The sequence below is a fragment of the Heptranchias perlo genome, chromosome 5 (assembly GCF_035084215.1).
Source record: "Heptranchias perlo isolate sHepPer1 chromosome 5, sHepPer1.hap1, whole genome shotgun sequence".
Taxonomy (NCBI): domain Eukaryota; kingdom Metazoa; phylum Chordata; class Chondrichthyes; order Hexanchiformes; family Hexanchidae; genus Heptranchias; species Heptranchias perlo.
In genome coordinates, this window is record NC_090329.1 from 62,391,856 (window position 1) to 62,418,688 (window position 26,833).

General features: G+C 43.3%; 1 protein-coding gene across 1 annotated transcript in view; it reads left to right on the forward strand.

Annotated features, from left to right (window-relative positions):
• Positions 1-1,228: 1,228 nt before the first annotated feature.
• Positions 1,229-26,833, forward strand: part of cdc5l (CDC5 cell division cycle 5-like (S. pombe)) — a 66,288-nt gene continuing 40,683 nt past the window's right edge. Inside the window, exons 1-4 of the mRNA XM_067984476.1 lie at positions 1,229-1,435; positions 8,257-8,360; positions 11,202-11,363; positions 13,761-13,888. Coding sequence (XP_067840577.1) covers positions 1,391-1,435; positions 8,257-8,360; positions 11,202-11,363; positions 13,761-13,888 — 439 coding nt within the window. The 5' untranslated portion in view covers positions 1,229-1,390. The remainder of the gene's footprint in view (positions 1,436-8,256; positions 8,361-11,201; positions 11,364-13,760; positions 13,889-26,833) is intronic.

Genomic DNA, 26,833 nt, shown 5'->3' on the forward strand with positions numbered 1-26,833 from the left:
AAATACTGGAACCTTCCATTGAGCATCCAAACGGTTTGCTGAATTCTTAACCTGGTCTTTATGTGTGCATCAGGGTGGGGGAGGGGAAACAGCAGGTCCGGCAAGAAATATAAAAGATGACGTTCAACTGGCCTGCTAGCAGCAGTACCCGGGAGATTCATGCCCCATTCCTAGAGACTTCTGGACAATCAGAGAGGGATGGCAACCCTACCTGCAGTGAGTCCCAAGATATGGCCAAAAGTCTCCATTAGGTATCTCAGTGAACAGTGTCCCTTTAATGAAGTACTTCCATCTTATGAAGTCCTAGTAAGCTGTGCCTTTTAAACACTGGTGCACATTGTCACGGGCAGATGGGAAAACATGAATCCTGGGATTTAGGATGATGTCATCCTGTCCTAAGTCCGTCGGTTGCATGTGGCTGTGACTGTGAGGTTAGGCGCTTCTTCAGGCTGCCCTGAAACTGGACAGAATTTCTAGTGGAATCCCTTAATAAATCGGCCCCACCAGAAATTTCTACTCCCATCCCCCAGAGATGCTAATTTTGGCTTGCGCCTTACCACAACCAAAGAATTTTACGGCTATATAATTCAAAGTACTCTGCCCAGGCTTAAGTTGAGAAGGGGATTTTTTTTTTAGACTTTTAATGAAAATTTCACACACCCACTATTAGGCTTTGCTGAAATCCTAATGCTAATGCAAATCATTCAATCTGGCATTCAACAATATTCCTGGAAGCATATTTTCTTCTGTGTGTAAAGTTAAAGGATAAAATTGTAATTCCTTCATACAGTTCAGGAAAAACATTTTTTCATTTTATTCATTAGAGCTAGGCCATTAAGGGGTGATGTCTGGAAGCACTTCTTCACACAAAGAGTTGTGGAAATCTGGAACTCCCTGCCCCAAAGACCTGTTGAGGCTCGGCCAATGGAAAATTTCAAAACTGAGATTGATAGATTTTTTTTAGGCAAGGGTATGACGGGTTACTGAACTAAGGGGGAATAGATGGAGTTAAGATACAGATCAGCCATGATCTAATTGAATGGCGGAACAGGCTCGAGAGACTGAAAGGTCTACTCCTGTTCCTAGAGGAAAATCCACCGGTGCAGGTTAGGGTGGGGGTGATGGATGTACCTGGGTGCAGTGACAGTCAGCCTGCCTAGAGGGAGCACACGCCCTGGGAGTGAGGGCGGCGGCGGCGGCATGTGGCCGTCTTGCTGCAGGGGAAGCGGAGGTCGCTCTTTGTTGGGCCTCGGTTGTTGGTGTGTGCGCAGGGCCGAAGCCTGCGTCCCCCCTGGGCCGGGATCCAGCTGCTGAGAAACCCAACGGGTTCCCCCTTTTCTTCTCGCTCTGCTGTCGGAGGATCTCCTCCGGCCCGTCGCCAAGCGCCAGGATGCCGCGGATAATGATCAAGGGAGGAGTCTGGAGGAACACGGAGGTGAGCGGCCGCTGGCGGGCCTGCGCCACACGGGCCGGGGCGGGGCCGGGGACCCGGGCCACTGACCCTGTCCTCGGGCCGGGGACCCGGGCCACTGACCCTGTCCTGGGGCCGGGGACCCGGGCCGCTGTCCGCTGTCCTGGGGCCGGGGACCCGGGCCGCTGTCCCCTGTCCTGGGGCCGGGGACCCGGGCCGCTGTCCCCTGTCCTGGGGCCGGGGACCCGGGCCGCTGTCCCCTGTCCTGGGGCCGGGGACCCGGGCCGCTGTCCCCTGTCCTGGGGCCGGGGACCCGGGCCGCTGTCCGCTGTCCTGGGGCCGGGGACCCGGGCCGCTGTCCGCTGTCCTGGGGCCGGGGACCCGGGCCGCTGTCCGCTGTCCTGGGGCCGGGGACCCGGGCCGCTGTCCGCTGTCCTGGGGCCGGGGACCCGGGCCGCTGTCCGCTGTCCTGGGGCCGGGGACCCGGGCCGCTGTCCCCTGTCCTGGGGCCGGGGACCCGGGCCGCTGTCCGCTGTCCCCTGTCCTGGGGCCGGGGACCCGGGCCGCTGTCCGCTGTCCCCTGTCCTGGGGCCGGGGACCCGGGCCGCTGTCCGCTGTCCTTTGTCCTGGGGCCGGGGACCCGGGCCGCTGTCCGCTGTCCTTTGTCCTGGGGCCGGGGACCCGGGCCGCTGTCCGCTGTCCTTTGTCCTGGGGCCGGGGACCCGGGCCGCTGTCCGCTGTCCTTTGTCCTGGGGCCGGGGACCCGGGCCGCTGTCCGCTGTCCTTTGTCCTGGGGCCGGGGACCCGGGCCGCTGTCCCTGCCATGGGGCTGTGTTTAACTATCGAGTGGTATTTTTAAGGGCTTCCTGTCTTTAAGGAAGAGGGTGACCGGATCATGAGATTTGTAAACAATTTTACAACACCAAGTTATAGTCCAGCAATTTTATTTTAAATTCACAAGCTTTCGGAGGCTACCTCCTTCCTCAGGTGAACGATGTGGAAATCAGGATCATGAGATGTTCTTTCAGTTCTATCTACTGACTGACGAGTCAAGTCTGGGAACCGCGAGAGATGTTCTGCTGGGAATCAGTTGCTTCACCTAATGTGTGGCTCACTGAGTTTCTCTACCTGCTCAGCTTGGACTGGTCTTTTTAAGTGCACCACCCCAGTATGCAGGTGATGCTATTCCAATCTGTTCAGAGCCCAATGCCCGCCCAGTCCGAGCTTTCTCAAGGTGTCTTTATCTCTGTTTCCTATCTAGAGAGAGACACCTGCCGTTTTTGACCTCAAAGTAACTCACTTCCTTAGAAGTGAGTCGGTTGTCCATCATGTAAACGACGTGGTTGACTTAATGCTGTTGAGCATTGTTTTGATGCCAGTTGTATTGGTTTCAGAAAGGACTTCCGATGCACCACGTCATGGTTGATGCATGTGAAGTTTGTTCAGTTTCTTCACCTGACATTGTTGCACAGCCATACCCCACAGCAGTGGAGAGTTGGGAGAATTGCTGTGTTGTAGACTTTAAGTTTGGTCTTCAAGATGATGCCATGCTGACTCCATATGTGTTCATGTATATAGGACCAGGAGTAGGCCATTCAGCCCCTCGTGCCTGCTCCGCCATTTGATAAGATCATGGCTGATCTCCATATACCCGCCTTTGGCCCATATCCCTAAATACCTTTGGTTGCCAAAAAGCTATCTCAGATTTAAATTTAGCAATTGAGCTAGTATCAATTGCCGTTTGGGGAAGAGAGTTCCAAACTTCTACCACCCTTTGTGTGTAGAAATGTTTTCTAATCTCACTCCTGAAAGGTCTGGCTCTAATTTTTAGACTGTGCCCCTTACACCTAGAATCCCCAACCAGCGGAAATAGTTTCTCTCTATCCACCCTATCTGTTCCCCTTAATATCTTATAAACTTTGATCAAATCACCCCTTAACCTTCTAAACTCTAGAGAATACAACCCCAATTTGAGTAATCTCTCCTCGTAACTTAACCCTTGAAGTCCGGGTATCATTCTAGTAAACCTACGCTGCACTCCCTCCAAGGCCAATATGTCCTTCCGAAGGTGCGGTGCCCAGAACTGCTCACATAACTCCAGGTGCGGTCTAACTAGGGTTGTGTATAGCTGCAGCATAACTTCTGCCCCCTTGTACTCTCGTCCTCTAGATATAAAGGCCAGTGTTCCATTAGCCTTATTATTTTCTGCACCTGTTCATGACACTTCAATGATCTATGTACCTGTACCCCTTGGTCCCTTTGGACATCCACTGTTTTTAACTTTTTACCATTTAGAAAGTACCCTGTTCTATCCTTTTTTGATCCAAAGTGGATGACGTCACATTTGTCTACATTGAATTCCATTTGCCACAGTTTTGTCCATTCACCTAATCTATCAATATCGCTTTGTAATTTTATGTTTTCATCTACACTGCTTACAATGCCACCAATCTTTGTGTCATCGGCAAACTTAGATATGAGACTTTCTATGCCTTCATCTAAGTCGTTAATAAATATTGTGAATAATTGAAGCCCCAAGACAGACTCCACTAGTCACATCCTGCCAATGTGAGTACCTACCCATTATCCCTACTCTGTCGCCTTTCGCTCAGCCAACTTCCTAACCAAGTCCGTACTTTTCCCTTGATTCCATGGGCTTCTATCTTAGCTAACGGTCTCTTATGTGGGACCTTATCAAATGCCTTCTGGAAGTCCATGTAAATAACATCCATTGACATTCCCCTGTCCACTACTTTAGTCACCTCTTCAAAAAATTCAGTCAAGTTTGTCAGGCACGACTAACATTTCACAAATCCATGCTGGCTCTCTCTGATTAACTGAAAATTCTCGAGGTGTTCAGTCACCCTATCCTTAATTATAGACTCCAGCATTTTCCCCACAACAGATGTTAGGCTAACTGGTTTATAATTCCCTGGTTTCCCCCTCTCTCCTTTCTTAAAAAGCGGAGTGACGTGCAATTTTCCATTCTAGAGGGACAGTTCCTGAATCTAGAGAACTTTGAAAGATTATAGTTAGGGCATCTGCAATGTGCTCACCTACTTCCTTTAAAACCCTGGGATGGAAACCATCTGGTCCTGGGGATTTGTCACTCTTTAGTGCTATTATTTTCTTCATTACTGTTGCTTTACTTATGTTAATTTTGTCGAGTCCCTGTCCCTGATTCAATATTAGTTTTCTTGGGATTTCCAGCATGCTATCCTCTTTTTCTACTGTAAATACTGACGCAAAGTAATTGTTCAACATGTCCGCCATTTCCCCATTGTCAATTACAATATCCCCACTTTCAGTTTTTAAGGGGCCAACACTGATCCTGACCACCCTCTTTTTCCTAATGTAACTATAACAGTTCTTCGTATTGGTTTTGATATCCCTTGCAAGTTTCTTTTCATACTCTTTTTTTTTGTAGCTCTTACTATCTGTTTTGTGACCCTTTGTTGATCTTTGTATCTTTCCCATTTGCCAGGATCTGTGCCATTTTTTGCCTTTTTGTATGCCCTTTCCTTATGTCTTATACTGTCCCTTACCTCTTTAGTTGTCCATGGCTGTTTTTTTTGGCAAGTAGAGTTCTTGCCCCTCAGGGGTATAAACCGATTCTGTATCACGTTCAATGTTTCTTTAAACATTTCCCACTGATCATCAGTCGTTTTACCCATTAACAGATTTGTCCAGTTTATTGTGGACAGTGTCTCATCCCATTGAAGTTGGCCTCACCCAAGTCTAGAATCTTAGCAGCTGATTCACTTTTTTCCCTTTCATACACTACATTGAACTCTATCATGTTATGATTGCTATTGAATAGATGTTCGCATACAGTTAAGCTGTTAACTAAATCTGGTTCATTACTTATTACTAAATCTAGTATGGCTTGCCCCCTTGTTGCCTCCAGGACATACTGCTGTAGAAAACTATCCTGGACACACTCAGGAAATTCACTACCTTTCTGACAGTTGCTAGTCAGCTTTTCCCGATCTATGTGAAGGTTAAAGTCCCCCATTAAGACCACTATGCCTTTCTTACACGCTTGTCTAATCTCTGCATTTATATAATCTAGCACTTCAGAGCTGCTGCCAGGGGTATTATACACAACTCCCACTATAGTCTTAGATCCTTTCCTATTTCTCAATTCAACCCATAAGGTCTCTGTTGGCTGCTTACCTCTCGTTATATCCTCCTTTATCATTGAAATGATCTCATCTCTAATCACTAAGGCTACTCCTCCCCCCGTTCCATTTTCCCTATCTCTCCTGTAGACCTTATAACCCAGTATATTTAGTTCCCAATCCTGACCATCCTGCAACCATGTCTCAGTAATAGCTATCATGTCATACCCTCCAATTTGAATTTGAACCTGTAGTTCATTTAATTTATTCCTTATACTCCGTGCATTTATATATAGAACTCTTAGTTGGGCCACACACCCTAGCCTGACCTTCAGCTTTGATGCTGGGGTAATCGCATTACGCCTTCTAGTTTTCACTTCATCTGTAGTGTCTAAAGTACACTTTCTTTCTGCTGCTCTATGCTTTTCCCTTTCACTTGTTCTTGAACAACTGTTTGTAGTATTTGTATTGTAAAGTTCCCCTGTGTCTTCCCCTCTCTTGCTGCTCTCAACTTTACTCCCTTCTGACTCCCTGCTCAGGTTCCCATCCCCCTGCCACTCTAGTTTAAACCTTCCCCAACAGCACTAGCAAACACCCCCGCGAGGACAGTGGTCCCGGTCCTGCTCGGGTGTAACCCGTCTCGCTTGTACAGGTCCCACCTTCCCCAGAACTGGTCCCAATGTTCCAGAAATCTAAATCCCTCCCTCGGACACCATCCCTGCAGCCACGCAATGATCCGGTCTATTCTCCTGTTCCTATACTCACTAGCATGTGGCACTGGTAGTAATCCTGAGACCACTACCTTTGATAGATGTAGATACTTGTATTATGAACTTGTCTACATCATGTATTCGTAGTGGTAGTGTGTCCATTGTACTTAAGGATGACAGCGCCAACAATGAGTTCATCGTAGATAGGTATGTTGATGACTGCTGGCGGATACGTGATAGATTTTGTCTACCACAAATTTTACATAACCTCATTCCTGGCGAGCTCTCCTGCTGATCCCTCTGTTGTTGCTGATCCATTTGTCTCTTGCATCTTATCTCCACACTGGCATGGTGTTGTAGCTCCAAAGCCTTCATCCCTTCTGTCACTTCAGCATGCCATTGCCGTCTATGCATGGCCAGGGTTACCCAAGAGGCAATGACCAGGTCGCATTGCTTCAAGTGAATCTTCGGTGTGCCTTTGTGTGCCATGCTTTCATCTGCCATACACCAGTTCTCCATAAAGCACCTGCTTCGGCAACCGTACGTCATCTATCCTAACATGTTCAGGCCAGTGGAGCTGAGTATTGATTATCATAGCTTCAATGCTGGTACCGTCAACACATTCCAATGCTTTTTGTTAGAGATCTTATCCTGCCATTCTTAGTAATCAACGAGGCATCTTTGAGACATTTCTCAGGTAATTGGACACGAGTCATGGTGGTCAACTCTGTGCTGTTAATGAGGACTAAAGGTGCAGTGTAAGTTTTTCTTGATGCAGGCTGGCACATGGCTTCCAGTTTTTCTGAGGCTGTGCCCAGAATCTGTGTTGTGCCTTGCAACGCACTGTTATTAACCTTGGTAAAGATCCTTGTCAGTGTGCTCCTGAACCATCTAATAGCAAACACTTAAAATAGTGGATTGGGGATAGCACACTTGGGATCTAGGTTTGAACCCAGTCTAAACTGATGAATTGAAAGTCTCAGGTCTTTGTTCGCTGGCGTGGCTCTAAATGACACGAGATTGGGCAGTCTCAATCTGCTTCATTTGATCATGTATACCTGACAACATTTCTACAATTTGTACAAATTAGCAATCTCATTTTGTGGTTTGTAAAGATAGCTGGCGTGAAACAAATTCATAGTGGCGAAGGTCAGAGATTTGAGTTGAGAAATTTCCGTGGAGTTTGCTCTTCCCCTAAGTGTGACCTGGGGATACTTGACAATGGGTGCAAAAAAGATGTTCCATTTCCTCGCACTGACATCTCTTGCCTTGATGAAAACACTGACAGTTTGGGGTTTTTAATTCATGAGTCTTTGTAGAATTGCAAGATTATCAATTCCAGGGTGGCAGCAATTGTGAGAATTTGATTGATCTCGTGAATTTGTCTTTTCCACCAGTCTTAAATGAATCTTCCAATAAATCCATTTTAATCCAAGTTTTCATATTTTCAGAATGAATTTAATCTCCATTCATTTAGGAGACTACAAAGAGCTCAATGCATTGCCCTATCTTAATCTAGCATGCATCAGTGGCACAAGGCTAGACATATTTTAGAAAAAAAGTTTCTGACTTGTTTCTGTTTCATTTATTTTACCCTACCGCCCTCTGGTCCCCCACTTTTTAAAAAAAAATCTTCTGTTCCACATTCTATTTCCCCTGAGACAAGTGACCTCGGATTACTGTCCATTTGTTTGTGTGAAATTCCTGCCCTCTGTTCATTGTGTCCACCCGATCGCGCAGTCAAGATTGGGAGCTAGTTAGACTGGAGAGTCATGACAAAGTTTCCATGGCCTTCCAATTAACAACGGAGAAGAACAAACAATATTTTAAAATATTTTAGTAAATGTAAAAATAAAATTATAGATGGAAGTATTCAGACTAACCAAGACTCCTGTCAGGATTTGTCTGGTTCTGCAACCTTAATGCCTCATGTGCTAAACATATTTATTTGCTTTAAAAAGTCTCTCATTAATTCTGTCATAAGTAATTCAGAACATTTTATCTATTTATTTAGGATGAAATTCTTAAAGCAGCGGTTATGAAATATGGCAAAAACCAGTGGTCTCGTATTGCATCTCTGCTGCACAGGAAGTCAGCCAAACAATGCAAAGCCAGATGGTAAGTTTGACATTTTCTTTCCATTGTATCAAAAATTGTTGTGTAAGCCTGCTAGTGAGGACAAAATAGCTGTTGTGCAACAGAATCCAAAAGTGTGACTACATCACGCAAAGGGTAATGAGAATCTGGAGTTCTCATTCCCCCCGCCCCCCAAAAAAAGGCTGTGAATACTGGGTCAATTGAAATTTCCAAGACTGAGAAAGATAGATTTTTTTTTAGGTAAGGGTATCAAGGAATAAGGAGAAAAGGTGGATAAATGGTGCTGAGGAACAGATCAGCCATGATTTACTAGAACGGTGGAACAGGCTTGAGGGACTAAATGGTCTACTCTTGTTCCTATGTTCCAAACAGATGAAAAGTATTTGCATATCACAGCTAAAAGAAATCTTAGTAAGTTGGTAAAAGTTTCTTGCTCTTGTTCACTATTATTTGAAGCAAAAATAGACATCCTTCACAGGAAGGTGGTATGTTCCCACTGAGTGGTGGAATGTGACCGTATGTTTGCAGTTCACCACACTAAGTTCCTGATCTCCACTTTGATTTCTTTGGAACCACAGAGCAGAGGCCAGGGGGCTTTCACAGATTGGGAGGGATTAAAAAGAGTTTTCCACATGCTTTAATGTTTATTTGGACTTTTTGGAAGCTTTTAATGAAGTTCCACATGAAAGACTTTTTGATTAAACTAAATTCCATGAGAATCCATGATAGAACATGGAACTAGATGAGAAGTTGGTCTAAAAAACAGGAAGCAGAGAATACCAATGAGATGTAAGAAGAGATTTTCTTGGATCAGTACCAGGTTCACTGGATTGCCTAGCCACAGCGAATATGGAAAAATTGGAGAGCATGCCTGTAAAGGAACCCACCTGATTTTTCTTCCATTTAAACTAATGGAAGGATAATTGGGCGGGGTTCTTTATAGGTGTGTGCTCCAATCTGCCTGATTTTCCAATATTTGCTGCATTCCAGGCAATTCAGGTCACAGGCGCAGGAAAATTTTCCTTGTGTCAGACTGAAGGGAGAAGTGTGGAGTCCGCAATACTCAGTGCTTGGACAGCTGTAATTATTAATCAGTGTAATTAACCTGAATGTTAAAACTAGTTGAAAGTTTATTAAATTTACAGATGACACTAAAATAGGGAGAGCAGTAGACGCAGAAGATATAGTTTAAGATTTGCAGGGGACTTGGACAAGCTGTACAATAGGGTAAATGAAATTTAATGCTGACAAATGTAAAGAATTGCACTGGGATGTGCTTCATTGTTTTTTTTCCCATTAATTTTGCCAATCGTATAGGGCTCTCATTCTCATTTTGTTCCTCTTTCATATTAGCAACAGTTTCCACTCATCAAACAACACCTATCCACTTTTGCTGATGATTCCACTCTATATTTGTCACTTTCCTTCAGATCTACGCCCTCGGTGCACCTAATGTCCAATCCTTTTTTCAGTGCAGTTGCTGAATAACTATATCCTAATTCCCCCTCCCCATGTCCTTCAATGGGGCAACAAAAAGTGTTGCAGTTCTTCAGAAACACAGTTTCTTCATGTCTTTTGCAGATGTAACAGCTACCATCAAAATCTCTGGCTCGCCTTTCTCTCTGGCTCGCCTTTCTCTCCTCCCTTGTACTAATGTTGAGATTTTCACATAAAGAACGATGGACACATGGAATGGATTTCTGGTCAGAGTAGTGCTAGTAAAATCTTTGAGTCCTTTAAGAGTCCCCTGGGTGCTGTGATGGGTGAGCAAAGTTGAATTAAATGACCTTCCTCATTTGCATTTATCTTGGGTATGATTAACTGCATTGATGTCATCTACTGCAAGCTTAATTTGGAGTTTATCAAGACATTCCATGGCCAGTAAAATTGTACAGTTATTTTTTTCAATTATAGCCCTTCAATGAGCTTTCAGTATTAACAATACTGTCTGGAGTTTAGAAGAATGAGAGGTGATCTTATTGAAATATATAAGATTCTGAGGGGGCTTGACAGGGTAGGTGCTGAGAGGATGTTTCCCCTGGGCTGGAGAGTCTAGAACTAGGGGGCATAGTCTCAGGATAAGGGGTTGGCCATTTGAGACTGAGATGAGTAGGGATTTCTTCACTCAGAGGGTTGTGAATCTTTGGAATTCTCTACCCCAGAGGGCTGTGGGTGCTCAGTCATTGTGTATATTCAAGGCTGAGATGGATAAATTTTTGGACTCTAGGGGAATCAAGGGATATGGGAATCGGGGGGGGGGGGGGGGGGGGGCGGGGGGAAAGTGGAGATGAGGTCGAAGATCAGCCATGATTTTATTGAATGACGGAGCAGGCTCGAGGGGCTGTATGGCCTACTCCTGCTCCTATTTCTTATGTTCTATCAAGATTTCCAGTTTACTGACTCTCTAAATTAATACCATAAAAACTGATGTACAAGATGCACATTGGAAATCATATAATCACTTGTATTTGTGCCAGTAAACATCCCATAGACTGTTAAGAACTTGTGTTTAAGGTGCAACTGGTGTATCAGATTTAGATTTATCTGATACAGAATGTCATACAGCTTCACAGCATAGATTAAGTATAGATTATATTTCGTTGTGATTTTAGTCACAATGCTTCATAAAATGGGGATTATAATGAATTGTCTTATTGTGTATTCATGTATAGTTTTAATTTGTTGTAGTAAAGTGTTATTCGATTAAAATAGTTTTTTAATACTGCGTCAAGCTTTTTAAGTTGTATGTGCTTCTCTTGCTAATTACAGTAAAAATATCTAAATATAAGCCAGTGGAACTGCAGGCTTCTTTTCGTTGTTATATCTAATTAAATCATGTTTTCCCTATTTTTTGCAATCAAGGTATGAGTGGCTGGATCCAAGTATCAAAAAGACAGAATGGTCAAGGGAGGAGGAAGAGAAGCTACTTCACTTGGCAAAACTCATGCCAACCCAGTGGAGGACTATTGCTCCAATTATTGGCAGAACTGCTGCCCAGTGCTTGGAACATTATGAGTACCTTCTGTAAGTTGACAGATAATGTGGCTTGAAATTTAAAATCTGCAACCTGATTGTTTTCTTTAGTTAAATTTTAGTTTGGAATTGAGAGACAGATGTTGCATTATCAAGAATGCACAAGATTGCAATTACTTGTGACATTGCTGATTAGTTATTCCCAGTTATTCTTCAATTAGTTATTGTTCAATGTAAAAACAATCTCCCCATGTTTCCATTGAGTAAAAATATTATAGAGGAAGTGAGAAGAGAAAAAAACATCTGCTGCAATCCTGGGGAAAACTTATATTGCCATTGGGGGTGACTTGTAATCGAATAGAAATACCTAACAGCTGACCAAGTACAGTACTGTAGATAATGCAATATGTTACAAGTTTTTATTTAAGTGGAAAAACTCTCTTTATTGAAGAAAGATCCTATTTGACACAGATGTAAATCATTTATTTAAACCAGAAATTCTGTTTTTTAAACTGGTTAGACACTGAATCTAGATGATAGATTTGGGGAAAAGAGTGTATTTTTTTACACTGGTGTGCAATTTACTTATGATTTGGGATGGTGTGCCTAGTTTTGTTGTGTTGCCTGTAGATGTCAGGAATTCAGTAGTTAATTCCACTTACAAGTGGTAGACAGGATCATTTAATCTGTCTGCGTTCTTCACCTTGCTTGTTCAAATCCAGTGCTGCGTGTTAGTGTGTAAGTTGACAGGCAGTTGCTCTTTTAATTTTACGATTGCCGTTATCTAATTGTATAAAAAGCTGCAGATACCAAATATTCTCTTCCTGCGATGTAGAGGAGAAAGAGGATTTTTTGCACACAAGTGGCTCTTCAAGGCAGAAAGGCACTTTTTATTAAAGAAATCTGCTCCGTTTTTCAATAACCTACTCTAACAGCTCCCTTCGGTTGGGATTTCCTCCTTGTTTTAATATTTTGCAGTCATAGTTTCCTGATCTGACTTGTAGCTAAGTTGCTTTGATACTCAGAAATGGTATAAACTTGGTGTAAGTGATCTGGACAAATCTGAATTCCAGCAGGTCTGCTAGAAATCATTGTACAGAGTCCAAAAGCATTAATATGGTCGCTTGTTGCTGGAAATGAGAGGTGCTTCAATTTTCAAATCACAATTTAAATATTGAGGATACGCTTGGAGGAGCGACATGAGGGTGTGGGCATGCATGGTTCATTCGTTGTAAATCATAGGTCTTTGTATTCTGCATTTATGCCAGAGATGATTAGTTTTTACATTTACATTTGTTTTTGCACCAATTTAAACTGGTTTTAAACATTTTTGTTTTAGCGAGAAGCTATCATGAAGGAAACTGAATCATTTGTACATTTCCTATGCACAAAAGCTTGAGCCAGTTACCATCATATTGCCATTGTAACATTTAAAACCTCCATCCAGAAACTAAACCAGCCAGGCCTGATCCAGTTGATATGGATGAAGGTACATCTCGGTTAAAATTAGTAATGTTATAAGGGTGGCTCTGTAGAGCTTAATTTCGAGGTACAAAATTGTCACTCTAAGTAATCCATTCCTTTGGCTGAATCAAGTTTTTTGATTTGTACACAAATCGTAGCTCAAATATTTCTTTTTTCTCCCACCATCAACATCCTGGGGGTCACCATTGATCAGGAACTTAACTGGACCAGCCATATAAAAACTGTGGCTACAAGGGCAGGTCAGAGGCTGGGTATTCTGCGGCGAGTGACTCACCTCCTGACTCACCAAAGCCTTTCCACCATCGACAAGGCACAAGTCAGGAGTGTGATGGAATACTCTCCACTTGCCTGGATGGGTGCAGCTCCAACAACACTTAAGAAGCTCGACACCATCCAGGACAAAGCAGCCCGCTTGATTGGCACCCCATTCACCACCCTAAACATTCACTCCCTTCACCACCGGCGCACTGTGGCTGCAGTGTGTACCATCCACAGGATGCACTGCAGCAACTCGCCAAGGCTTCTTCGACAGCACCTCCCAAACCCACGACCTCTACCACCTAGAAGGACAAGACAGCAGGCACATGGGAACAACACCACCTGCACGTTCCCCTCCAAGTCACACACCATCCCGACTTGGAAATATATCGCCGTTCCTTCATTGTCGCTGGGTCAAAATCCTGGAACTCCCTTCCTAACAGCACTGTGGGAGAACCTTCACCACACAGACTGCAGCGATTCAAGAAGGCGGCTCACCACCTTCTCAAGGACAATTAGGGATGGGCAATAAATGCCGGCCTCGCCAGCGACACCCACATCCCATGAACGAATATATTTTTAAAAATGTCTTTAGTGTGTAATTTGATTTTACACATACCAACTTTGATCTAGAAAAATATTTAGAAAATCTCTCTTTATAAGATCTGTTATGCAACTGACTTAATGGACTTGGACATGTTTCAGAGACAAGGCTGCACAGAGAGATCAAGAAGAAGAATCTGCTGATGATCCTCGAAAGCTTAAACCTGGTGAAATTGATCCAAATCCAGAAACTAAACCAGCCAGGCCTGATCCAGTTGATATGGATGAAGGTACATCTCGGCTAAAATTAGTAATGTTACAAGGGTGGCTCTGTAGAGCTTAATTTCGAGGTACAAAATTGTCACTCTAAAAAAATTTCTTGTAACTGATATTTCAACATCCTAATTATATATGACAATGTACTGCATCACACTTTTAAAAATGTGTACAGACCTATCTATAATTATGTGGTGTTGCATGTGGGGAGTCATGAGCAAGTGCAGTATTCAGGTCAAACTAGATTAGAGGATGGGGGATATTTGGATGCAGGTGGGGGAAAGGGAAGTGGGAGAGGAGTGGAGGATAGGGGGAAGAGGAGTACAGCGGGGGTAATTCAGGTACATTATCTCATCGGGGAAGTGGGGTAGTGCATGAGCTGCCATTTCCTCCCCAGTCCAGTGAGCTGCTCTTCACTCCTTCATAGCTTTGGCTTTGCTTTCAGCGGCTGGCTGAGGGGGCAGCTTCCTTTAAATCTTTTCATTGTGCCAGTATCAATATCATCACGTGAGGGGAAGGTTTCTGAGGGACGCAGGTTAATTCATTCCCATGTTGTTTTAAGCTCTTTGCAGCTGGAAAGTTGTAAGGAGGTTGTGGGAACAAGTAGCTCTCCACCATTACTCAGCAGCGGGGTGGGGGGGGTAGTTGGTCTGGTGGCTATTTAACATTGCAAAGCAGGGTCTGAGGGCAATGGGTTAAGGACGGGACTTATTATCGGCAAGTAGCAGACTTTGGTGTGGCAGGCCTCTTCATGTGGACGTGTTGGCTGTCACAGACACTTGATTGAAAGATTAGAAATCTAATTTTAATTTTCCTATACAGAGAGGAAAAAGAATATAGTATTAAACATTTACATTCTTATTACTTTGCTGCACTTCGGAAAATACTTAGTCTTCGCCCATGGAGTCTGTGGTAAGCGCAAGAAGAATCCTGGGCTTCAATCCCATGTCAGTGAAGCTGGATATATCTTGCATCCTGATTGACACTTACATGCAACACCACCTAATTATAGATAGATGTATACAATTGGTGTAAAAACCCACAGAATTTCTGAGTGAGTTTTGCACCTGAACAAAATAGACCATGTGTTTGGGATAAAGGGCTTAGTAGATTTATGGGACTCCTGAGGGAAGTTACAGATTATTTAGAAAAACCTAATAGTATAGATTCAGGGCCAACTAGAAGTCTACCTGAGCTCTTGATGTGGAACATTTTTTAGACTCAGAGGGGAGGTGAGAGACAACATAATTGGGACAGCATTTCTTAGACAGTCTTTGAGTGTAGTTCATAGTATCATAGTAGGTACAGCACAGGAGGAGGTCATTCGGCCCATCGTGCCTGTGCCGGCTCTTTGAAAGAACATAAGAAAAAAGAGCAGGAGAAGGCCATGTGACCCCTTGAGCCTGCTCCGCCATTCAATAAGATAATGGCTGATCATCTAAGTCGCACCATTTTCCTGCCCCATCCCCATATTCCTTGATTCCCTTAGCGTCCAAAAATCTAACAATCTCAATCGTGAATATACTCAACAACTGAGCATCCACATCCCTCTGGGGTAGAGAATTCCAAAAATTCACAACCCTCTGCGTGAAGACATTTTTCCTCATCTCGGTCCTAAATGGCCGACCTCTTACCTTGAGACTATGACCCCTAGTTCTGGACTCTGCAACTAGGGGAAACAGCCTCTTAGAGGGCTTGACCAGGGTAAATGATAAGAATTTCATAAGTTTCAATGAGATCACCACTCATTCTTCTAAACTCCAGAGAATATAGGCCCATTCATTCAATCTCTCTTCAAAGGACAACCTTCTCATCCCAGGAATCAATCTAGTAAACCTTCTTTGCTCCCCCTCTAAGGCAACTATATCCTTCCTTAGGTAAGAACACCAAAACTGTACACAGTACTCCAGGTGTGGTCTCATCAGAGCTCTATATAATTGCAACAAGGTCTCCTTACTCTTATGCTCCAACCCCCTTGCAATAAAGGCTAACATACCATTTGCCTTCCTAATTGCTTGCTGTACCTGCATGCTAACTTTCTGTGATTTGTTTACAAGGACACCCAAATCCCTCAATACCAACAGTTCTTAGTCTCTCACCTTTTAAAAAATATTCTGCTTTTCTATTCCTACCAATGTGGATAATTTCACATTTCCCAAAGTTATATTCCATCTGCCACCTTCTTGCCCACTCACTTAACCTGCCTATAGCCCTTTGCAGCTTCTGCGTCCTCCTCACAGCTTACTTTCCCACCTAGCTTTGTGTCGTCAGCAAACTTGGATGCATTATACTCGGGCCCCTCATCTAAATCATTGATATATATTGTAAACAGCTGAGGCCCAAGCACTGAACCTTGCAACACCCCCACTAGTTACGACCTGCCCCCCCGAAAATTACCCGTTTATTCCTACTCTCTGTTTTCTGTCCGTTAATCATCCTCAATCCCTGAGCCCTAATCTTGTGTAACAACCTCTTGGGTGGCACCTTATCAAATGCCTTTTGAAAATCCAAATATACTACGTCGACCGGTACCCTCTTATCGACCCTGTTAATTAAATCCTCAAAAAACTAATAGATTTGTCAAACGCGATTTCTCTTTCTTAAAACTGTGTTGACTCTGCCTAATCATATTATGATTTTCTAAGTGCCCTGTTACTGCGTCCTTAATAATAGATTCTAGCATTTTCCCTACTACTGATGTCGGGCTGACTGGTCTACAGTTCCCAGTTTTCTCTAACCTTCCTTTCTTGAATAGCGGGGTTACATTTGCTACTTTCCAGTCCATGGGGACTGTTGTAAAATCTAGGGAATTCTGGAAGATCAAAACTAATGCATCCACTATCTCTGCAGCCACCTCTTTTATAACCCTAGGATGTAGGCCATTAGGCCCAGGGTATTTGTCGGCTTTAAGTCCCAGTAATTTCTCCAGTACTTTTTCTTTACTAATCTGAATTACTTTAAGTTCCTCCCTCTCATTAGACTCTTGGTTCCCCACTATTTCCGTTGCGTTTTTTGCGTCTTCTACTGTTAAGACAGATATAAAATATTTGTTTAACGTCTCTGCCATTTCCTTATTCCCCATTATAATTTCTCCTGTCTCTGCCTCTAAGGGACCTATGTTTACTTTCACTAATCTCTTCCTTTTTACATACTTGTAGAAGCTCTTACAATCTTTTTATATTTCTCGCTCGTTACTCTCATATTCAATTTTCTCCCTCTTTATCAATTTCTTGGTCATCCTTTGCTGATTTCTAAAACCCTCCCAATCCTCAGGCTTACTATTCTTTTGGGTAACATTGCAAACATCTTTTAATTTAATACTATCCTTAACTTCTCTCCTTAGCCACGGTTGGATCACTTTTCTCATGGAGCTTTTATTCCTCAAGAGAATGTGTATTCGTTGAGAATTATGAATTATTTCTTTAAATGTTCGCTATTGCTTATCTGCTGTCATATCTTTTAATCTAATTTCCCAATCTACCTTAGCCAACTTGCCCCTCATACCTACGTAATTGGCTTTGTTTAAATTTAAGACCTTGGTTTCGGACTTAACTACATCACTCTCAAACTCTATGAAGTTCCATCATATTATGATCACTCTCCCCATAGGATCCTTAACCGTAAGATTACTAATTAAACCTGTCTCATTACACAATACTAGATCTGAAATAGCCTGTTCCTTAGTTGGTTCCACGACATATTATTCTAGAAAACTGTGTCTCAAATGCATTCCATGAACTCGTCCTCCCAACTACTTTTGCCAATTTGGTTTACCCAGTCTATATGAAGATTAAAGACCCTCACGATTATTGCATTACCTTTGTTACATGCTCCTCTAATTTCCTGATTTATACGCTGTCCCAACACTACAACTACTGTTAGGGGGCCTATAAACTACTCCCACCAATGTTTTCTGCACCTTGTTATTTCTTAGCACCACCCAAAGTGATTCTACATCCTGATTTTCTGAGCTAAGATCCTTTCTCTCTATCCTTTATTATCAGGGCCACCCCCCCCCGGCCACCCCACCTCTCCTTTTTCCATTTTGCCTATCTTTTCTAAAAGTCAAGTACCCTGGGATATTTAGTTCCCAACCTTGGTCATCCTGCAACCTCAGTAATGGCTACTAGATCAAACCCATTTATCTCTATTTGTGCCATTAATTCATTTTCTTGTTACGAATGCTTCGTGCATTCAACTTTTTATTATATTTCCCTGATGTGACCGTAATCACTAATGCCCAGTTACCTTTGTTAAACTCCCTGTCCCTTCCTGACACACTCTGCTTGTCTTTACCCAAATCGCTACTCTACTCTACAGTCTTGACTTTTCTCTTTAGACTTATAAATTTACCCTTACCTGAAACCCCCTTCCCCTCCCCTTATTAGTTTAAAGCCCTATCTACTGCCCTAGTTGTTCGATTCGCCAGGACACTGGTTCCAGCCTGGTTTAAGTGGAGCCCGTCCTAATGGAACAGCTCCCTCTTTCTCCACTACTGATGCCAGTGTCCCATGAATTGAAAGCCACGCATTTAACCATCTAATCTGTTTGTCCCTATGCCAATTTGTGCGTGGCTCAGGTAGTAATCCAAAGATTATTACCTTTGAGGTTCTGCTTTTTAATTTGGACCCTAGCTCCTCAAACTCCCTCTGCAGAACCTCATTCCGACGGCTACCTGTGTTGTTGGTTCCTATGTGGACCACGACAACTTGATCCTCTCCCTCGTGCTTCAAGTTCTTTTCCAGCTGTGAGGCGATGTCCTTAACCATGGCACCGGGCTGGCAACACAGCCTTCGAGATTTCTGGACACTGCTGCAGAGAACAGTATCTATCCCTCTGACTGTACTATCCCCTAACACTACCACATTCCTTTTCGCTCCCCCCACTTGAATGGCCTCCTTTACCACGGTGCTGTGGTCAATTTGCCCATTCTCCCTGCAGTCTTTGTTCTCATCCACACAGGTAAACAAGTACTTTGTACCTGTTGGACAAGGGCAAAGGCTGAGGCTCCTCTACCACTGCATCTGAGGTCCCCTTACCTGCCTGACTCAGTCACATCCTCTTGTCCCTGACCACTAACCAAATCTAAACCACTACCTAACCTAAGGGGTGTGACAGCCTCCTGGGTCAAAGTGTCCAGGTAACTCTTCCCCTCCCTGATGCATCGCAATATCTGCATCTCGGACTCCAGCTCAACAGCTCTGAGCCGAAGTTCCTTGAGTTGCAAACACTTACTGCAGATGTGGTTGCCTGGGATCACGCTGCTCTTCACAAGCTCCCACATGCTACAGTTATGGCACACCACCTGCACTGTCATCTCTATCTAACCTTGTTTTATTTATTTACTTAAAGTATTTATGTAATTACTTCACTTGGTTTATTTTTAGTTATTTTTTAAAATTAATTAATTAATCTAGTTTTAGAATTAATTAATCTACACAGATCAGCCATGATCTTATTGAATGGCGGAGCAGGCTCGAGGGGCCGATTGGCCTACTCCTGCTTCTATTTCTTATGTTCTTATGTAGTTTAAATTATTAATTAATAAGTTATAGGTTCCTAGTTTAAACCACTCCCTTGCAGCCGCTTACACTAACCAACACTTAACCAAAAAACGAAATACTTTTTTGTAACTTACTTTCGCCACTCTGCCTTGTATTGTGACGTCACTTTTTGATTTTTTTTTTCTGTCTGTTTCAGACTTACCAGGCTACTGGGGGGGATTCCCCCGCTTTCTCTGGGCTGCTCTCTCTCCGCTATCCAATTAGCCCCATTCCCCTGCTCTTTCCCCATAGCCTTGTAAATATTTTCTCTTCAAGTATTTATCCAATTCCCTTTTGAAAGTTACTATTGAATCTGCTTCCGCCACCCTTTCATGCAATGCATTCCAGATCATTACAACTCGCTGCGTAAAAAAATGTTTCCTCATGTCGCCTCTGGCTCTTTTGTTGATCACCTTAAATCTGTGTCCTCTGGTTACTGATCTTTTTGCCACTGGAAACAGTTTCTCCCTATTTACTCTATCAAAACCATTCATGATTTTGAACACCTCTAGCAAATCTCCCTTTAACCTTCTCTATTCGAAGGAGAACAAGCCCAGCTCTCCACATAACTGAAGCCTCTCATCCCTGGCACCATTCTAGTAAATCTCTTCTACACCCTCTCTAAGACCTTGACATCCTTCCTAAAGTGTGGTGCCCAGAATTGAACACAATACTCCAGCTGAGGCCTAACCAGTGTTTTATAAAGGTTTAGCATAACTTCCTTGCTTTTGAACTCTATGCCTGTATTAATAAAGCCCAGAATCCCATATGGTTTTTTAACAGCCTTCTTAACTTGTCCTGCCATCTTCAAAGATTTATGTATGTGCACCCCCAGGTTTCTCTGTTCCTGCACCCCCATTAAAATTATACCATTCAGTTTATATTGGCTCTCCTCATTCTTCCTACCAAAATGCATCACTTCTCACTTCTCTGCGTTAAATTTCATCTGCCATGTGTCTGCCCATTTCACTAGTCTGCCTGTCCTCCTGAAGTCTGTTACTATCCTCCACACTGGTTACTACCTTTCCGAGTTTCATGTCATCTGCAAACTTTGAAATTATATCCTCTATCCCCAAGTCTCGGTCATTAATATATATCAAAAAGATCAGTGGTCCTAATACTGACCCCTGGGGAACACCACTCTATACTTCCCTCCAGTCTGAAAAACAGCCGTTCACAACTACTCTCTGCTTTCCATCCCCTAGCCAATTTTGTATCCACACCGCCACTGTTCCTTTAATATGTTGCAACTTTAGTATCTCAGAACAGTAGCTACAATATAAACACACTCTTGGATGTTTCTTGGAGCAGTCAATGCTAATGCATATAATTGGAAATGATGGTGTTTGTAAAAGGACTTTGAGGATGTGGTATTGCATAAATGATATTTAGGAATGTAGGTTAAAAATAACATGAGTATATCATGCTGTTCAAAGTTGCAATAAAAGTGTTCCATGCATGCATCAGGGTCATGTTGATTTATCGGTCACTGTTGGTGTTCTGAAAGATATGCCAAACTCAATTTATAAATTTTCCAATGGTACTTTGGCAACTAGATTTCTGTGACCTTGCTGTTAAGATTAAAATGATTAATGGATCTTGTTTAATGAAAGTTTAAATGGAAAATGCCATTTGATCATACTTGTGTCTAACCATGCTGACATCGTTGATGCTCCTTCACAACCATTGAATGACCCAGTTTAACTAGCTAATAATAAAACCCTCAAACATAGTAACTCCATTTTATTTTTATGCTTATACTATTTAAAAGCCTCTGTTTGCAGTTTTTATTTGGCTGATTTAAGATCTTGTGAGCTCCAGCACTATTTAACAGCAGGCATTTTGCCCTTGAGTTTTGATTTTTTTTCAAAGGGTATACATATCCTTAAGATTTATTCTTCGTGGACAGTCCTTTGACTTAGTACCTCAGACCTGTTAGATTGACTGTGGTTGGTGGAGGACCTGCTTCCAAGTTTCTATTAAAGCATCTCTATAACAAACTGCTAGGAGCTGTGGAAAAATGTTTTATGGTTGTAACTCCAGTGCACTAAGCCAGTAGTTTGCCAAATTGTTGAATTATCTGAATAGCCTTTCTCACCTGGAAGGTTATTGAACTGCTATTTTTACGCGAACACGCCCCAGGGAGCATTTTGGTGTTTTGCAGCAGAGTTTATGATGTTGGCTTGTACATGCATTGAGTGTCTGACATTAAAATAGCACAGAAAAATGTCATAAACTGCTCTGCTGACCGAACAGGGAGATGTGGGACACTGAGCATACAGTTGGAAAGGTCCCAGGTTTGATTCCCAGTATGAGCTGGATTAGCCAATTTCAGCTGGGATATGTTTTTATCTTTCAGAGAATTAGGTGAAGGGCCAGGTTCCAGTTTGCAGGACATCAACAGTGGTGAAAGGAGTAGAAAAAAAAAGATGTAATTCAAGAGCAATCATGGACGTGTCATATAATTCTTGAATTTTAGAAGTTAGGTTGCAGGAGGATTATTATTCATGCGAGAATAAAATGCTTATAGATTGTAGGAGGAAGGGAAGACAGGGTGGTAGTGCTGCACAGTTTTGTGGTCTTGGGAAAGAATGAGTTAAAGTAGGAAATGATGAGTCTTGACTTCAATGACATTAGAACATCAGGGAGGAGAAAGGGTATAGAACAATATATTTAGAAATAAGGAGAAATAAAGAGCAAAGTTCAGAAGAACAGTGATAATAGTATCAATAAAATAAAGGCAAGAAAGGTTACAATTGTGAGAAAAGTCAGAGGCTAGATGTGAGAGAAAGATTGCCAATCAGTTGCCAGGCATTTGCTTGTATCCTGTCTGGGAGTGTGGGAATGGTGTGTGGAAAGACTCTGAAAATGTGGGAGCAGTGTTTGAGCCTGATGGACTAGAACTTTGTAAAACTGATTGAGGAAAAGAAGTGTTTGGCATGAAAAGGGAAACCAAGTTTCTTGGATGCAGCTTTAGCGATGGAGTGACGTGGGGGTTCCATTTGATGTCGTAGGAGATCGGATCAAAAATATTAATAGATGAAGAACTGAGGGTGGAGACATCAATGGTAATTAGAAAAGTAATGTAACAATTGATCTCAGCATCCCCAGCTGAAGGAAAAAACTTGCCCAGGGTTCTAGTTCCTGATCCCTGTCCAGTGTCACCTACTGAAATTTTCTGACTGTGGAAGTTTGTTGAAAAAAGGATCAGTTGACTTGATACTCAGACTAAATCAGGCCATGGAAAACCGTGGCATCCTGTTTGACCCACATCTGAGCTTCAAACCACACATTGTATCCATCGCCAAGATCACATACTTCCACCTCTGCAACGTTATCCATTTCTACCCCTACCTATACCAGTGAAATCCTTATTAATACTTTTGTCACCTCTACATTCAATTACCCCAATGCTGCCTTTGCTGGTATCCCATTGTCCACTATCCAGAAACTCCAAATTGCCTAAAACCTGGCTGCCCGTATTCTGTCCTGCTTCCCATCATTCTGTCTCCCGATGCGTTAAATTAAAATCCTATCCCTCACCCTCAAATCTTGCCACAATCTCGTCTCACCCTGTTTGTACAACATCCTCTAGATGTAAATATTCTCCCACATCCTTCCGTCCTCGGTTTTTGTGCATTCCCGTTCCCCACCCCCCCTTCCTTTGGCCCACCCTTATAATGGCAAAGTCTTCATTTGCCTTGGCCCTTATTCTCGAACTCCCTCCTTAAACCCCTTTGCCTCTCCACTTCTCTTTTTTTTAAAAACCATCTCAATACCTATGTTTTCAACCAAGCTTTTGGCCACATCTACTAATCTCTCCCTCCATAGCTCAGCGCCCATTTCGCTATTTCTAATGTGAAATGCCGTGTGCCTATTCATACATTAATGGCACTATATAAATGCAAGTTGTTGTCGACAACACACACAAAAAGGACCACTTCTGCAAGGTACCAGACAACATGGCATGATTTACCATTTTCAGAAGATGGGTAAGAGAAGAAAATGTGGGTTAGGAGTGGGGTATAGTCATAATTGAACATGACCCACAATTCCTTGTTTGAGGACCCTAGTAGTCGAACATTATGTGGATGGTCACAATTTAATTTAGAATTAAATATCAGTTTTCTAGACTAAGATAATCTCAAGTTTATTATCGGTTAAGTTATGCTGGGCGCTAAATTGGGCTGTGTAGCGCCCGTTGTTTCGGCGCTACCCGGCCTCTCCGACATCCAAAATGCATCTTGGATGCGCACTGACGTTTCCAGCGTGACATGTGCTGGACGCCATCTTGGTATAGGAGTTAGTGCAGGTGCAAATAACGAACGCTGGAATCGTGTAAAGTAGGGTGAAAATGGCTTCAATCAGTGTGCAACGCTGATTAAAAGTGATAGACACCATTTTGGGACTTAACGCTCAACTCAATGCACAGTCTTAACCCCAACCACCTGAACGTGTCTTAGTGTGCCTGGAGGACCCCCCACCAGCGCTATTTAAAGGGACCGTGCAGGATTTACAGGTTAGTGGCTGGATTATTGCTTCCAGCTGCCGAGACATTTGTAACTGTTTTTGGAGGTCTCCTAGACTTCAATACTAGGACGCGGGGACATAGCCTAACATTTAGAGCCAGGACGTGCAGGAGTGTTAGAAAATGCTTCTACACGCAAAGACGTTTGGAACGCTCTTCTGCAAACGGCAGTTGATGCTAGCTCACTTGTGAATGTTAAATCTGAGATTGATAGATTTCTGTGAACCAAGGGTATTAAGGGATATGGATCTAAGACGGGTATATGGATTTAGGTCACAGGTCCACCATGATCTCATTGAATGGTGGAACAGGCTCGAGGGGCTAAATGCCACTGCCACTTGCTGCCTCCTGATATGCGCCACCTTCTCCTGCAAGAAAGTGGGACGTGTGTCTGGGTGATGTACCTGTCATGGTTGAATAGCTGCCAGTGTGTTTGGCCTGTGAGTTGTGAGTGGGCGGCTTGCAACAGTGGTAATGTGTAAGGGTGAGAGGAAGCATCTGGTTGGAAGAGTTGAGCACTGATGGAAAGAGTTTGTTGGTATGTGGGTGATGGAGGGTGTAGTGCATGGTGCAGTTGGTAGGAGACGTCACTTGACCGTTGGCCTCACTCACCTTGACCATTCATGTCAAAGCATTCAACTTCTTCTTGCACTGCATCCATGTTCATGATGCTGTGCGCCTGGCATTGACTTCGTTCCCCGTTGCCTCCCACTGCCTTTTGGATATATGTCTACCAGGCCTCTTGCCCCCCCCTTCCCCCGCGGATATAGGATGTCCCCCCTGCTATCCACCTCTTGCACCAAGGTCTCTCGTGCATCAGCAGAGAACCTTGGTGCATGCACTCTCACAGGCCTGGCACCAACTCAGATCGGCAGTTCGGGAGGCCTGGCGTGCAGATTGGAGGACGTGGGATTTAGTAATGTGCAACTTTTATTCAATATTTTAACATAACTCATCAGTTTGTAAACATAGGGATGGGACCGGCATCTGTGTTTTACGTGTGCGATGCCTGAGCTCTGTTCAGACTCCGTGCAGACAGTAGACTGTTATTTTCAGCAAAAAACAGGTACCAGCGACCTTTAAGAGATTTCTAAAAAAACATCCTTCCTTTAAGAGAGATGCTTTTGACAAGGTCCCACATGGCAGATTGGTCAAAAAAGTAAAGGCCCACGGAATCCAAAGGAATGTGGCAAATTGGGTCCAAAATTGGCTCAGTGGCAGGAAGCAAAGGGTAATGGTCGACGGGTGTTTTTGCGACTGGAAGGCTGTTTCCAGTGGGGTGCCGCAGGGCTCAGTACTAGGTCCTTTGCTTTTTGTGATATACGCCAATGATTTGGACTTAAACGTAGGGGGCATGATTAAGAAATTTGCAGATGTCACAAAGATAGTCCGTGTGGTTGATAGTGAGGAGGAAAGCTGTAGACTGCAGGAAGATATCAATGGACTGGTCAGATGGGCAGAAATGTGACAAATGGATTTCAATCCGAAGAAATGTGCGGTAATGCATTTGGGGAGAGCAAACAAGGCAAGGGAACACACAATAAATGGGAGGAAGTGAGGGACCTTGGAGTGCATGTCCACAGATCCCTGAAGGTAGCAGGACAGGTAGGTAAGCAGGCATATGGAATACTTTCCTTTATTAGCCGAGGCATAGAATATAAAAGCAGAGATGTTATGCTGGAACTGTATAAAACACTAGTTAGGCCACAGCTTGAGTACTGCACACAGTTCTGGTCACCACATTACAGGAAGGATATAATTGCACTAGAGAGGGTACAGAGGAGATTTACGAGGATGTTGCCAGGACTGGAGAATTTTAGCTATGATGACAGATTGGATAGGCTGGGGTTGTTTTCCTTGGAACAGAGGAGGCAGAGGGGTGATTTGATTAAGGTGTACAAAATTATGAGGGGCCGAGATAGAGTGGATAGGAAGGACCTATTTCCCTTAGCAGAGGAGTCAATAACCAGGGGGCATAAATTTAAAATGATTGGTAGAAGGATTAGAGTGGAAATGAGGAAAGAATTTTTCGCCCAGAGAGTGGTGGGGGTCCGGAACTCAATGCCTGAGAGGGTGGTGGAGGCAGGAACCCTCAACTCATTTAAAAAATACCTGGATGTGCACCTGAAGAGCCATGACCTGCAGGGCTACGGATCAAATGCGGGAAAGTGGGATTAGGCTGGGTTCTCGGATGGCGCGGACACGATGGGCTGAATGGCCTCCTATGCTGTAAATTTTCTATGATTCTAAGAAATTGAACTCCCCGTGGTGGTGGAAAGTTCGAATTGCATTGATTCCATGTGCAGGGTCTGGAATGGAACGCAGATTGCAGGTGAGTTCTCGGGTGGGCTGATACTTGCGTCCTGCCTGCGCATGGGGTCATTGGGCGCAGGGTAATAGCACATCATGCTACCTGCGCCCAAAAACGGCCCCTATCAATTTTTTTCCCCCCTCAGAGTCATTAGTTTAAGATACTGTTTAAGGTACCTCTACTGTTTGTCCCACCCGTACCAAAACTTTCTTCTGAATACAAGATTGTGTTATTAGCTGGCACTATTTTAAAGATACCTGTTTTAGGTTGTTGCTTAGTGTTTTTTTTATTACTGACAGTATATGATTAAAAATATGTTTAGTCAGCTAAGAATTAGAATATACATTTTATGTGCTAAAATAAATGTGGTCCTGTATCCACTTTTATTTGTCTGGAACATAGTTTGCAAAGCCAAAATGTCTGCATTGTATCCGAATCCTGGAAGAGTGACATGCCCTTTGTTGTATTTTCTAAACGTCAAGCAAAATATTAACTGCATATCAAATTTCATTACTGTTCTACTGAGCGGATGAATTCCATGGTCCATGAAATCTTTGTAATAAAATTGGTATTTACA